The 15988-nt window shown below is 41.6% G+C and overlaps 1 protein-coding gene across 3 annotated transcripts; it reads left to right on the forward strand.

Annotated features, from left to right (window-relative positions):
* Positions 1–1071: 1071 nt before the first annotated feature.
* LOC137257799 (L-methionine gamma-lyase-like) lies at positions 1072–15939 on the forward strand. 3 transcript variants are annotated; one of them, XM_067795243.1, is made up of 11 exons: positions 1072–1116; positions 1992–2082; positions 3122–3323; positions 3588–3746; positions 6934–7071; positions 8945–9117; positions 10853–10964; positions 11721–11834; positions 12276–12410; positions 15058–15203; positions 15426–15939. In XM_067795243.1, exons 2-11 carry the CDS (start codon positions 2078–2080, stop codon positions 15493–15495), a joined length of 1254 nt encoding a protein of 417 aa, XP_067651344.1. In that variant the 5' UTR covers positions 1072–1116; positions 1992–2077; the 3' UTR covers positions 15496–15939. The 3 variants fall into 3 exon arrangements, with proteins under 3 accessions (XP_067651344.1, XP_067651342.1, XP_067651343.1); XM_067795241.1 differs by lacking the exon at positions 1072–1116 and adding an exon at positions 1637–1715; XM_067795242.1 differs by lacking the exon at positions 1072–1116 and adding an exon at positions 1707–1771.
* The last annotated feature ends 49 nt before the right edge of the window (positions 15940–15988 follow it).

The following is a 15988-nucleotide window of genomic DNA, read 5'->3' on the forward strand; positions in this document are numbered from 1 at the left end:
TAGTCTAATTATAAACAATTCACTTCTGTTGCATGTATTTTCGAATGGATGGGGATAATGACCGTGATCTGCTTGAATCTAGGAACTATCTCATAAACCGTTGAGACATGAAAAGCAACTGTAATCTGGGTAACAGGCGACAATGAGCTACTGGGATAGGAACAAGGCAGCGTAAACGTTAGTGGAGGCCATATGTTCACTACACAATGATATTTAAGGCTGGCTGAAGGTAATATTCTACAAGCACAGATTTTAATATTAAACCTGTAATTTCTCGTTTCTCATTGAAAGAATCTACCTTTAAATATAATCTAGCATTATGTTCTATACGTTGGTTTCATAAAGTGGATAAATGTTTGTGTTGTTGAATAGCATGCGTAACATGGACGTCTTTAAGTTCTCCTATATCACAGTAGTATATATCATCACATACATTAAACTCACATTAAGTATTTGACCTCAAACCAAATTAACGGTATATCACATCGTGAGATATACTATTGCCTCTTCCATTGTCAGCATCAACTCAGTACCAGCTAATACACTGAGGTATGCTTTATGTTCAACGTGGTTGAACACTGATCATTTATTTATTGTAGTTAGAGAGCTTGAACATTCCAAGTATGAACTTCATGCTCGATATTTACACATGGAATATAAATAATATCGCAAAATGCCCTATCAGTTTTAATAGAAAATGACTCATCGCGGTGAAACTGGGTTTTGCTTTTAAAATTAATATATCCGTGGCAAGGAGCTCCATGTCAACCATATAGAGGAAATGAGTAAGCGGTGTTAAGATTTACAGTGAGGAGATGGTAGGTGGAAGCCCTCCCCTTTACCGAGCAGAAAATTAAAGGGATTTAAAGACAAACAAAAAAAGCAAAGGCCCAACGGGATCACCTCGGAATATTTCCCTTGTGCTTAGAAACGATTCCAAAGATTCCAAAGTTTATACACTGGTACAGACTCTTGTATCGGACCCCTACTTGGGGAGAAACAGTAAGTATACGCACTGGTACAGACTCTTGTATCGGACCCCTACTTGGGCAGAAACAGAGTAAGTATACACTCTGGTACAGACTCTTGTATCTGACCCCTACTTGGGCAGAAACAGTAAGTATATACACTGGTACAGACTCTTGTATCGGACCCCTACATGGGCAGAAACAGAGTAAGTATACACTCTGGTACAGACTCTTGTATCGGACCCCTTCTTGGGCAGAAACAGAGTAAGTATACACTCTGGTACAGACTCTTGTATCTGACCCCCACTTGGGCAGAAACAGAGTAAGTATATACACTGGTACAGACTCTTGTATCTGACCTCTACTTTGGCAGAAACAGAGTAAGTGGTATGTGGTGGCGTGTAGTGGAGTGTTGTCATGTGCATATCCCCAATCAGTTGAAATTAGGCAATGTTGGCATGATGTTGAATTGGTAACTATGTTGAGCAGCGTGACGCCAGAGAGTCTCTGGAACTCTTGTCTTGTCCCGCAACATAGTGTACGTGTGGTCTCTCCGTAGGCAAGTGAGTTTGTTCGTAATTGTCCCTTCAGAAAATTGATATCCACTGGAATGTCTCAAATTACTATTAACCATCCTGGTGTCGCTTTACGTTTGTCCCTGCGACGTGGAGTTCAGCTCCAGTGACCTCATTAGTGCTAAATATATACGCTGGTGCGGACTCTTGTACTTACATGGACAGAAACACAGTAAGTATTTCACTGTGCGGACACCGGTATTGAACCTGTGCTTGTGCATAACCGGCGTCAGTTGATTTACTTCATTACTAAACTTTTCTGTGTGTTAGAAGCTTTTATCACTTGCATATACTAGTTAAATGAGTGAGCCCGCTGTAGCTCCTATCGTAGTTTGATAAAGGGTTATCTACATGCTATTGTGAGAGAGTTTTATTTCACGGACAGTATATGATTTACAAGTAGTCGGCCTCCTAAGCATTTACCTTTGCCCTTTTGTTACATTTACAGGCCTGTGCGTCAGTGACACAGCAGTTGTGCTGGCAGAACCTAGATATCGGGGATCTTTACTCTTGTTCAGACAAAGAGAAGGCGTCATGGCGTAAGTTCTTACCACAGCTTTCAGTGCCCATGTGTGTTATGATATGCATCTACCTAAATGTCATACATCGCAACACTTGCACAATATCTACAGCCTGAACTACACTCTGCAATTTGCCACACTATATATACAATGTATTTTGCTTTATCGGGACAACTGATATCCTGTCTCAGAAAAAGTGTTGACAAGATGGACGTAAGTGATTAACAAAGCTGTCTTGTTACACCTGTTATTGCTGTACAGTTTGGTAGTGTGTGACCGGTCTTAGGGTAAAATTACAAACAATACTCAAATGCACTGTGTAATATATTTCCTCTTTCACAAGCAAGGGGTATCTTACTAGAAATGCCTGCCTCTACACCAAACATCTGGCTCGTAAACAAGTCAGTGCTCAGTCTCGAACATACGACAAGCCTGCTGACCTACATACATAGCTTAAATCTTGACGCAGACACACACTGAAGTTTCTCGGTCACACGCACGCTGGAGTTTCCCGGTCAGACACACACTGAAGTTTCTCGGTCAGACACACTGAAGTTTCTCAGTCACACGCACGCTGGAGTTTCCCGGTCAGACACACACTGAAGTTTCTCGGTCAGACACACACTGAAGCTTCCAGGTCAGACACACACTGAAGTTTCCAGGTCAGACACACACTGAAGTTTCTCGGTCAGACACACACTGAAGTTTCCAGGTCAGACACACACTGAAGTTCTGCACTGCACCAGTGATTATTATTTCATTTTCAAATCTACAGTGCTACTGCATCAGAGTGTATTGTTTTATCCTCGAATCGGCAGGTTTTTTTTATCCTTGAGTCGAAGTATCTAAAAGTAGTTGTGTTTTTTCAAATTAATATAACGCAGATAATTACTTTTACAGCAATAAACCATTGATGACGCATGTATCTGCAATCTTTTATCATTTAAACCGTAATAATTTAAATGATAGTAGGTTGATAGATATAAGTGGATAGTCTCAAGATTGTTTTAAAACCGTTTCCAGATTTCATTTATACACGTTTTATGCCTCATTTTAGATCAAATCGTCCACCCGCTCGCTCTGACCTGGAGAAGGGCGTGAATGGCCTGCACTTGAATGACGTGTCGCTGGACACCCGAGCGCTGCGTCCCAGGTTCCACTATGAAGGCACCGCCACTGAGCCACTCGTCCCACCCATCTACCATTCCTCAACATACATACTGAAATCAGTCGATGACTTCCTCAAAGTCATGCATGAGGTGAGGTTAAAAGCATATACTACGATTATTGGGCATATCTTTTGGTTACATCAAGAATTTAAGGATCGTCATAGTGTTTTGAAAACAGATGCTCAAGTCCAAAAGAAACAAGCAATATTTCGTGACTGTTAGCCAGTATGTTCAGTTAAGGCATATTTACACTCTAATCTCACTGACTTTCTGGTGGTACAGTTGTCTTAACAGCCTTATGTGCAGTTTCAGTTCACCAAGAAGATACCTAACGGTCTTATGTTTCTGTTTCAGGGTGGGTCTGTGTATTCGCGTCTCGCCAACGTCAGCACAGAATCTGCCGAGAGTGCCATCAACGCCTTGGAGGGTGGGGCGGGCAGTCTGGTGTTTGCTAGCGGCATGGCAGCCATCTCCACGGTGTTTCTAGCTCTCCTTGATAAGGGGCACCACGTTGTACGTATAAGAAAACAGAACATAATTATTATTAATGGCTAGACCATGTTCTACATGTAGGATATCAGTGACATTGTAGGTACCGTATACTAGGATATAATTAGTGACCGCGTCGGAGTTATGGAATATTAGTACATAATCAGTGACTATGTTGTAGGTATGCTATACTAGTACATAATTAGTGACTATGTTGTAGGTACTGTATACTAGAACATAACTGGTGACTATGTTTTATGTATAGTATATTACAAAATAATTAGTGACTATGCTGTAGGTATGGTAAACTAGTACATAATTAGTGACTATGCTGTAGGTATGGTATACTAGTACATAATTAGTGACTATGCTGTAGGTATGGTATACTAGAACATAACTGGTGATTATGTCATATGTATAGTATATTACAAAATAATTAGTGACTATGCTGTAGGTATGGTATACCAGTACATAATTAGTGACTATGCTGTAGGTATGGTATGCTAGTACTTAATTTAGAGACTATGTTGTAGGTACGGTATACTAGTATAGAATTGGTGACTATTTTGTCGCTATTGCAGATTAGAACCTAATTGGTGACTGTGTTGTAGGTACGGCATCCTAGAACATAATTGGTGACTGCGTTGTAGGTATGGTATACTAGTGCTTAATTTGTGACTATGTTGTAGGTACAGTATACTAGTATAGACTTGGTGACTATTTTGTCGCTATTGCAGACTAGAACCTAATTGGCGACTATGTTGTAGGTATGGTATACTAGTACATAGTTAGTGACTATGTTGTAGGTATGGTATACTAGTACATAATTAGTGACTATGCTGTAGGTATGGTATACTAGAACATAACTGGTGACTATGTTATCTGTATAGTATATTACATACTAATTAGTGACTATGTTGTAGGTATGGTATACTAGTACATAATTAGTGACTATGCTGTAGGTATGGTATACTAGAACATAACTGGTGACTATGTTATCTGTATAGTACATTACATACTAATTAGTGACTATGTTGTAGGTATGGTATACTAGTACATAATTAGTGACTATGCTGTGGGTATGGTATACTAGAACATAACTGGTGACTATGTTATCTGTATAGTATATTACATAATAATTAGTGACTATGCTGTAGGTATGGTATACTAGTACATAATTAGTGACTATGCTGTAGGTATGGTACACTAGTACATAATTAGTGACTATGCTGTAGGAATGGTATACTAGTACATAATTAGTGACTATGCTGTAGGTATGGTATACTAGTACATAGTTAGTGACTATGTTGTAGGTATGGTATACTAGTACATAATTAGTGACTATGCTGTAGGTATGGTATACTAGAACATAACTGGTGACTATGTTATCTGGATAGTATATTACATACCAATTAGTGACTATGTTGTAGGTATGGTATATTAGTACATAATTAGTGACTATGCTGTAGGTATGGTATAATAGAACATAACTGGTGACTATGTTATCTGTATAGTATATTACAAAATAATTAGTGACTATGCTGTAGGTATGGTATACTAGTACATAATTAGTGACTATGCTATAGGTATGGTATACTAGTACATAATTAGTGACTATGCTGTAGGTATGGTATACTAGAACATAACTGGTGATTATGTCATATGTATAGTATATTACAAAATAATTAGTGACTATGCTGTAGGTATGGTATACCAGTACATAATTAGTGATTATGCTGTAGGTATGGTATGCTAGTACTTAATTTAGTGACTATGTTGTAGGTACGGTATACTAGTATAGACTTGGTGACTATTTTGTCGCTATTGTAGACTAGAACCTAATTGGCGACTATGTTGTAGGTATGGTATACTAGTACATAGTTAGTGACTATGTTGTAGGTATGGTATACTAGTGCATAATTAGTGACTATGCTGTAGGTATGGTATACTAGTACATAATTAGTGACTATGCTGTAGGTATGGTATACTAGTACATAATTAGTGACTATGCTGTAGGTATGGTATACTAGAACATAACTGGTGACTATGTTATCTGTATAGTATATTACATACCAATTAGTGACTATGTTGTAGGTATGGTATACTAGTACATAATTAGTGACTATGCTGTAGGTATGGTATACTAGTACATCATTACTGACTATGTTGTAGGTATGGTATACTAGAACATAATTAGTGACTATGCTGTAGGTATGGTATACTAGTACATAATTAGTGACTATGTTGTAGGTATGGTATACTAGTACATAATTAGTGACTATGTTGTAGGTATGGTATACTAGAACATAATTAGTGACTATGTTGTAGGTATGGTATACTAGAACATAATTAGTGACTATGTTGTAGGTATGGTATACTAGAACATAATTAGTGACTATGTTGTAGGTATGGTATACTAGTACATAATTAGTGACTATGTTGTAGGTATGGTATACCAGAACATAATTAGTGACTATGCTGTAGGTATGGTATACCAGTACATAATTAGTGACTATGCTGTAGGTATGGTATGCTAGTACTTAATTTAGAGACTATGTTGTAGGTACGGTATACTAGTATAGAATTGGTGACTATTTTGTCGCTATTGCAGATTAGAACCTAATTGGTGACTGTGTTGTAGGTACGGCATCCTAGAACATAATTGGTGACTGCGTTGTAGGTATGGTATACTAGTGCTTAATTTGTGACTATGTTGTAGGTACGGTATACTAGTATAGACTTGGTGACTATTTTGTCGCTATTGCAGACTAGAACGTAATTGGTGACTGCGTTGTAGGTATGGTATACTAGTACATAGTTAGAGACTATGTTGTAGGTATGGTATACTAGAACATAATTGGTGACTGCGTTGTAGGTATGGTATACTAGTGCTTAATTTGTGACTATGTCGTTTACCAAAGATTAGTTAGTGACTATGTTGTAGGTATGGTATACCAGTACATAATCAGTCACCGTGTTGTAAGCATAGTATACCAGTTCATAATTAGTGAAGATGTCGTAGGTATGGTATGCTAAACATATTTAATGACTATGTTGTAAGTATAGGATATTTGTACATATTTAGTGACTATGTTGTAAGTATAGGATATTTGTACATATTTAGTGACTATGTTGTAAGTATAGGATATTTGTATATATTTAGTGACTATGGTGTACTGTGGTATACTAGTTACCCGTATATTGCACGCAGGTGATGAATATCCCGGTGTACAGCGGCTCTCAAGTGCTTCTGAAAGCGCTTGTCAGTAAGTTTGGTCTGGAGGTATCATGGGTACCTGCTGGCTGCTCAGTCGATGAATATCGCCGGAACATCAAACCTAACACCAAGGTAAGAACGCCATGAAAAGTATGTATGGTGTAATTTGGTCATTGGTACATCTAAAATGCAAATAAAGATTCGTTTCCGAACATACCCACTGTTCACCGTTATTCCAACACATGGACACATGCCAGTAAGCTCTGTCTTAAACATCTTCAAATGACTCACATCTACGAAGTAAATCAGTTCCACGTGTAAGTCAGCATTTCTAAAAAAATAGCATGTGAAACATATATCCTGTGTGCTGAAAGAGGAAATGCTATGGTCGTATATGTGTTCACTCATGGACGGGTTAGAATTGTTCTTCAACATGTTTAATAATCAGTGCTTATCGTCAGAGGCGACTATAACGGGGTCGGGTGGTCAGGCACTTTGCTGACACGTGTCACCGTATCCCGACTGCAGGATCGATGCTCATGATGTTGATTTCTGGAGTGTCTGGTTCAGACTGGATTACTTATAGACCGCCACCATATAGCTGGAATTTGGGTAGTGCGACGTCAGACAACAAACAAACTTGCAGGTTAAGCATTTTCAGACGAATGTTGTTGCAACTTCATTTAAAGAATGGTTTTCGTTTGATAATGATGGCCATGACTTTATGGGGCTGTTTCAGCTTCTGGCTAGCTGCTTCAACCTATCAGTCTGTTCAATTCATATCTGCTTCATGAATAAAGAGTGTAATTTAGTCTGTCGCTGCTGATGCTGCATGATATTGTTAAACCTAGAAACTCTCTGACTACTTGCATACCAAACACATACCCTATATGCATGACTAGTTTTCCAAAGATGCACTCTTCAAAAGAAGGAACGCAAAATGAAATTTAAAAAATACAATTTTGTACGCATATGTAAACTCAAACATTTTTAGGATTGCACATTGTTTCTGGAAAGCTTTAGAAGATCATGCTTGACCAAACGCAACTCAAAAGGATTTTGAACGGTTTTATCAATCAGGATTGTCATGATTTGCGTGGATGTCATGCAGCACGTATGTCAGTGATTGTTTCTCACGTGCAAAACATGAGTGCAGCATGTGACGACTATAAAAGTCCCAAATGAATCTCACAATTTCACCCACGATCTTTGCAAGTACTGTGCACGAAAATGGGGCGTCTCAACGCTGCTGATCGAAATCAGGCAACTGGACGATTGCAAGCTGGCGAATCAAAGAGTGGGGTGGCATCGATCTTCAACGTTCATCCCAGCACAATAACTCGATTGAGGGATCGATTTCGTCAAAGAAATTCGACAAATGACCGTACAAGATCAGGAAGACCTAGAGTCACGAAGATCGGTACATCCGGGTAATCCACCTACGTGACCTTCATCGTACCGCCCGGGACACAGCATAAGAGATCGAATAGTGTCCGATCAAACAATCAGGAACCGTCTCCGAGAAGTAGGAATACGTGCCAAAGTTGACCCCTCCTTGACACGACTACATCGACATCGACGAGTGAGATGGTGTAACACGGTGCTGCCATGGAACCTGACAAACTGATCGACACGTCCTTGAATAACACCAAATTTTCATTGGTATTTGGGTTTTGCGTTTCTTTTTTGAATAGTATATAAACTCCTTGTGTGACTTGTGCAGCAGTTTGAAACCTTTATGCATGACTCGTATACTTTAGAAAAAACTGTAGGCACTGTATACCAAAGACATTACGTGTGTGCATTACCCGTATATCAGTGACATAAACTGTATGCATTCTCCGTATATCAGTGACATCACCCGGATATCAGTAACATCACCTGCACGCATCACCCGTATAACAGTGATATGTACTAACTGTATGCATCACCTGTGTATCAAGCACTTGCTCCTAAGGATACTGTTTTGTGTACAGAGTACATACTCTGTTGTTTCTGTTTTCAGATGATCTATGGCGAGAGTCCCTGCAATCCAGACATGTCCATCCTAGATTTTGAGGAGTTCGGTAAACTGAGCAGCTCGCTAGATGGTGTAATATCAGTGGTGGATTCCACATTTGGCTCCTGCTATCTGCAACAGCCAAACAAACACGGCATAGACATAAGTCTTCACAGCTGGTTAGTTGATTTATCACAAGATGTTGTAATCACATAGACGAAATATTGATACCCCCTCGTCTGCGGTCTTTATAGTGACGATGTATTGATACCCTGTCGTCTGCTGTCTACAAAAAGGCGAGGTATTGGTACAGTGTGGTCTGCTGCCTTCACAGTGACGAGGTATTGGTACCCTCTCGCCGTGTGTACCCTCTCGTGCTCTCTACACAGTCACGGTGTATTTGTACCCTTTTGTCTGCTGTCTTCACAGTGATGAGGTATTGGTACCCTCTGGTGTGCTGTCTTCACAGTGACGAGGTATTGGTACCCTGTGGTGTGCTGTCTTCACAGTGCCGAGGTACTGGTACCCTGTAGTGCGCTGTCTTCATAGTGATGAGGTATTGGTACCCTCTGTTGTGCTGTCTTCACAGTGACGAGGTATTGGTACCCTGTGGTGCGCTGTCTTCACAGTGACGCGGTATTGGTACCCTGTGGTGCCCTGTCTTTACAGTGACGAGGTATTGGTACCCTCTGGTGCGCTGTCTTTACAGTGACGAGGTATTGGTACCCTGTGGTGCGCTGTCTTTACAGTGACGAGGTATTGGTACCCTGTGGTGCGCTGTCTTCACAGTGCCGAGGTACTGGTACCCTGTAGTGCGCTGTCTTCACAGTGACGAGGTATTGGTACCCTGTGGTACGCTGTCTTCAGAGTGACTAGGTATCGTTACCACATGGTCAACTGTCTTCACAGGGACAGTGATCTGCGCCTATTGTGCCCTACTGTCTAAAGAGTGGCGAGGACATCCTACATTGTGTTCTATGCAGTGACGTGAGACTCACAGTTTATTTCACTGTCTACACAGAGACAGTGACAGCCTGGTACATTGTGTTCTACTGTCTGAAAAGTGACAATGATCATTGTACGTAGTGTTCTAGTATCTGCATAGTGACAATGAACGTTGAACATTGTCTTCTACTGTCTGCATAGCAACAACGATCCTCCTGCATTGCGTTCTGCTGTCTGCATAGTCACAGTGATCTTCGTACATTGTACTCCGCTGTCTGTATAGTGATAATGATCCTCGTACATTATGCGCTGCTGTCTGCATACTGGCAATGATCCTGGTATGTTGTGTTCCTCTGTCTGCATAGTGACAATGAACCTTGAACATTGTCTTATACTGTCTGCATAGTAACAAAGATCCCCCTACATTGCGTTCTGCTGTCTACATAGTAACAAAGATCCTCATACATTGTGCACTGCTGTCTGTATACTGACAATGATCCTCGTACGTCGTTGTATTCTTCTGTCTGCGTAGTGACAATGATCCTCCTAGTAGATTGTGCTCTACTGTCTGTATATTGTCAATGATCCTTGTACATTGTGCTTTGTTGTCTGTTTAGGGTCAATGATCCTTCTGAGTTGTGTTTTGGTGTCTGCACAGTGATGTCTTTACTGCTGTCTGCACAGTGACAGTTACCTGTAGTACGCCCTACTGTCTACGTACATTGGCAACGCAATGACGTGTCTTCTGACATTGCTTTCTGTTTGCTGCTATGTTACAATGATCTTGGTACATTGTGTTCTACTTCCTGCATTGTCAAAGATCCTTGTGCATGGAGTTTGTTGTCTGCGTAATGGCGGTGATAATTGTACTTCGTGTTCCACTGACTACATAATGACGGTGCTTATTTGCTCGTTGCATGTGTAAACTGCTGTGTGGTATATAACTAATAACTGCAATTTTCCCTGCAGCACTAAGTACATGGGCGGGCACTCCGATCTAATCGCCGGCTGTGCCACTACCAGGACAGTGGACCTTTGGAAGAAACTCAAGACGTGGCAAACAAGCCTTGGCTGTATGTTGGTGAGATATAACGCACTCAACATGGCATTTGACCATCCTTCAACTTTCTGAAGTAAGAACGTCATACAATATGTTCATCCCTGTAGTAGTGAAATACCAGATTTACACTTACATATACGTCCATCCCTGTAGTAGTGGAATACCAGATTTACACTTACATATACGTCCATCCCTGTAGTAGTGAAATACCAGATTTACACTTACATATACGTCCATCCCTGTAGTAGTGGAATACCAGATTTACACTTACATATACGTCCATCCCTGTAGTAGTGGAATACCAGATTTACACTTACATATACGTCCATCCCTGTAGTAGTGGAATACCAGATTTACACTTACATATACGTCCATCCCTGTAGTAGTGAAATACCAGATTTACACTTACATATACGTCCATCCCTGTAGTAGTGGAATACCAGATTTACACTTACATATACGTCCATCCCTGTAGTAGGGGAATACCAGATTTACACTTACATATACGTCCATCCCTGTAGTAGTGAAATACCAGATTAACACATACATGTCTTTTGATCACTAAAGTAGTGAAATCGATTGATAGGTGGACAGATGGATGGATGAATAGGAAGCGCTGTTGTCACAGAATACACCATATTTATGCCAATATTTCAGTCCCCTCTCGACTAGCGCTTGCTGCTGAGGGGACTGAAGCCAATGGATGGGTGGGTGGATGGATGGGTGGATGGATGCTCTCTTGTCACAGAATAAACCATATTTATGCCGGTGTTGCAGTCCCCACACGACTCCAGCCTGTTGCTGAGGGGTTTGAAGACGTTGCCCATCCGCATGAAGAAGCACAGCGAGAACGCCATGGCTGTAGCCAAGTATCTGGAAGGACACCCAAAGGTGGAGAATGTTACCTGTCAGCTAGGTTCATGCAGCTAACATGTAGGTCCATCGTAAGAAACAGGAAAAAAGCTCGAAGTTAATCCCGTCTTGTTTACAAATTTGTGAAATCCAAAGGTAATGGCACCGAGAAGACACTCTCGTTCACATTTCAGACTCCGTAGACAACTAGGACACAAGTGTCTTTGGCATTTGCAGGTACTTGAAGTTTCGTATCGGGAACATTTTGTTTATGCGCTGTCTATATTATAAATGCACCAATGTCTACCTCGACATGTTACCGGAACACGATGTGGCATCAGTACAGGTTTGGTAAACTACCTGTATAACATGTAAACATCCACAACGTTTGGGAAAGTTCTGTCTGACAGTTGATGCAACCACTAGATGTCAACATGCATGGGCTGAGGGTGTCTAACGAAATGTTGCATGTGTACACAGGTAAACCGAGTGATGTACCCAGGCCTGGAGTCACATCCTGGACATGAAATCGCTAAGAAGCAGATGACGTCATTTGGCGGAATGATCATGGCAGATATTAAGGGAGGGGTTGCCGGAGGTCGCGCTGTTGCCGAGGTAAGCTTATCGAGTCATTAGACATAAATTCTAAACCTGTTTGGTTTCATGTTCTGGATTTATTGCTGAGAACCATTCCAAACATACAAAAGCAAAGAACAAAGTGAGGCACCTTTTGCGCCCTGTCCGTACACACATTCACCTGATATGTAAAACATGTCGGAATACCATATCTTAATTAGTACTTTATCTTTCTGATACGTCTGCTCATAATTATCATTTGTTATTGCCTCTGTCGTTTGCGGATGTTTGTGTAATTTATTGCAATCCTGAGATAAACTCAGAGGATTGGATTAACTCTACTTTACACGGCATTCTGTTATGTTACACCATGATGGAAATTGGTCATGTATTATGTGAGTGTAATTGGTGAGATTAGTCCAAGAACTGTATCGCTTTTAACTCCTATCTTGTATCTTGAATTTAATGTGACACTTGATGCACCAGGGCCTAGGAGCATCCAAGCAGCCACCTCGGCTCCCACAGCCTCGAAAAAAATGTGCAAATCTAGGTCGAAGAAAAAGATCGAGTGTCTCTACAATTCCGCTGGAGGAAGTGCACTCCAATTGGAGATATTGCAGGTGTATTGATATAGAAAAAAAATGCCAGGAACCAAGCTATCGCGCGAAGCCTACGCCTAAATAGAGAACCTGTACTGCGACGATTGCCTCCGATGGTGTATTCGACAAACTCCTCCTGAGATTGGCGGACAAATGTCGATGAGAGAAGAAAGATTCTTGCACCTTCCGACAGCTAGCGGGGAAAACAGAGCCACCACACGGATATCGGAACAGTATTCAGCACTCACCGTTGCCCAACTACAGTGGATCCAAGGACATGGAAGCGGTAAGCCCCTCCGTGCAACGAACACCGAAAAGCCGCAGACGTTCCGGAAGGAATCTGCACGTGCAAAACGTTCCACCCCGCCCCCATCCCCCACCCACCCTGCGCGGTATTGTCACTTTCGATGTATCTCAAGGTACCATATTTGGCGGCAACAGTTCGGCGACCAGTACTTCTGGTGCTTCTTCCTCGACAGGTAGCATGGTTTCCTTGATCGCCTGTCGCCACATGTCATAGAGTCTTTTCGATCCCATACCATAATCGGAGGCTTTTTGGTCTCAGCTGCTGACAGCGCACCTCGGAGTGCACGTATTTCTTGGACTTGGTCTTCCGACAGTTCTCTTTTTGGAGGCATATTTCATTTTCTCCTGTATATTTTCCATGATTCCTATATTTCCTATATGGAAATTCCTATTTTGGGAAATGCCTGTTTTTCCTGCATCAAACTGCAAACCAATGTGTGAAACCAAAAAATACTCGCACAATCCCAGGACTTTGTCGGAGTTTGCTGTGGTTTGTTTGTTTTTTGCTGTTTCGAGCAAACTGTAGCAAACTCCAGCAAAGTGTAGCAAAAGTAGCAAGTTGCAAGCAAATACTAGCAAACTCCAAGCAAATTGTATCAAACAAATCAAGCAAATTCCAAGCAAACTGTACCAAAAAACAAGCAATCTCCAAGCAAACTGTACCAAAAAACAAGCAATACTGTCCGCCAATCTGCCGAGGAGGAGTTTGTGTTGAATGCACCACCAGAGGCAAACGTCGTCGTACAGGTTCTCTATGTTCTGGATGCAGTCGGGGAACGCGATTTCTTCCGGAACCTCCAGCATGAGGCGATCCTGGGGTGTGCAGTCCATCGCTTTGTTTTTCCACAGAACACATTTCTTGCTGCCAATGCAGTGGTCGATGGCACCGCACTTGAAAGTTGAGTTGTCCAATTCAAAGACGGTGGGGAGTTCCGAGACAGTCCATGCATCAGTGGTTGTGTCTGTCCTTGGGTTCTGGACAGCAGTCGTTGGCGAGAACGGTTCGGAGTTTACCTGCTGTGGGTTGAAATTGGTAGGGAGGATAGATGTAGACAAAATACACCATTTTGCCATCTACGAACTCGCAAAAGTACAGCAAATACAGTTCCAGAGACTGGTGAGGGAACTGGTAGCACTTGTAGGAGGTGTGATCCAACTGCTCCAGGATTTGTTTCTCTCAGTCAGAAAGCAAGACACAGGGACACTTCTTCAGCAGAATCTCGAAGACTTTGGCCATGTCAGAAGTTGTCTTTGTTTGTGGCTCAGGGTCTATACTACCTCGGATTCTCGTATATCTGGCTTGCGATATGTGGCATTTCCTCTTTGCTTCCCGAGGGGATAAACGACCCGATCGGATCTTGGCATAGGCTTAGCGCGATAGCTTGGTTCCTGGCATATATACCATGCACCTGCGATATCTCTAACTGGAATGCACTTCCAGCAGCGGAATTTGTAAAGACACTCTTTGTCTTCCGGAAATAGATTTGCACAAAGCTCTACTTTTTTCGAGGCTGTGGGACCCGAGGTGGCTGTTTGGAGGCTCCCAGGCCCTGGTGCACCTATGCGATCCAAAACCACTATTGTCTCTATTAGTCACGTACGGACGTTCTTTCCCGCGACAAACATGCCCACCAGCAACACCATGTGCAAAACACGCTCAGAAATGAGTCTAGGAGATGACTTCGAAAATGACTACGACGATGTTGCATGATAGGAATGTATACAGGTGACAATGCTTGGGTTGTAGACGACACCTGTATTGCAATATCTGTAATCAACAGAACCTGAGGATAGTCACTCTGGCTGTGTCCCTGGGTGGAGTGGAGAGCATCCTGGAGCATCCCTTCACCATGACTCACGGATCCTACCTCCTGACTCCCGAGGAAACCGAAGAGAACAGGATTACCCCCGGGCAGCTGAGAATCAGGTACACACAGTTACTCTATCAATACAGCTAATAGGTGCTGCTGGACTTTACTCGACATCTCTAACCTCCTTTTCAAAGAATCAAAGCATTCTTGGGCGCATATCTCTTTGGTGCCCTCATCAGAATGCAAATAAAACAACTATACAAAATTCATCTGCTTTGTTTCCTGTCTGGTCCTAAGCCAACTTCATTTCTGAAAATATTTACTGAATATATTTACAGTATTGGTATCGAGGATACAGACGACCTGATCGCCGACTTCAAGCAAGCCTTGGACAAAGTGGTTGTGTAAAAACAAGTTCAGCTCAGGACAAGATCACGATATTTAGCATGATTGATATTATACATAACCACCAATAGAACAGTTATATACGGGTTCCCATTGCAGGCAGCGTCAAAGGAACACTGTCCAGTTTACAACAGCAATCTGACTTCACCATGTTCATTCACGTTAAAGCTCCCATATACAGTATGAGATTATTCGAATGATACGAGTGAGAGGCTCTGACAAGGTTGTGCCTGTACTACTCTCTCTCTCTGCACAACCTAATGTCAGAGTCTTCGTCTGGATTAAAGGTTACCAATCCATCAGTTCATTTCTGTATTCGCCCAGTTAAGCAGACAGCTACTTTGTCCAGTATCGGTTCAAATCGATACTTGTTTCTATTTATACAATGTAATCTTGTGACATATTGAATAAACGGTTTCCTTATGTGAAGGACCCGGCATAAGATTATTTATAAATCGTTTGTAATTGACATCGAGCATCACAGCTCAGCCTCCTG

This window comes from Haliotis asinina, chromosome 12 (genome assembly GCF_037392515.1).
Source record: "Haliotis asinina isolate JCU_RB_2024 chromosome 12, JCU_Hal_asi_v2, whole genome shotgun sequence".
Lineage (NCBI taxonomy): Eukaryota > Metazoa > Mollusca > Gastropoda > Lepetellida > Haliotidae > Haliotis > Haliotis asinina.

Bases quoted from the DNA above. Each gene is read 5' to 3' on its own strand.
- LOC137257799 (XM_067795243.1), top strand. The intron at 7,072-8,944 runs GTAAGAACGCCA...TTCTGTTTTCAG, and splicing joins ACATCAAACCTAACACCAAG to ATGATCTATGGCGAGAGTCC. The intron at 15,204-15,425 runs GTACACACAGTT...ATATATTTACAG, and splicing joins CCCGGGCAGCTGAGAATCAG to TATTGGTATCGAGGATACAG.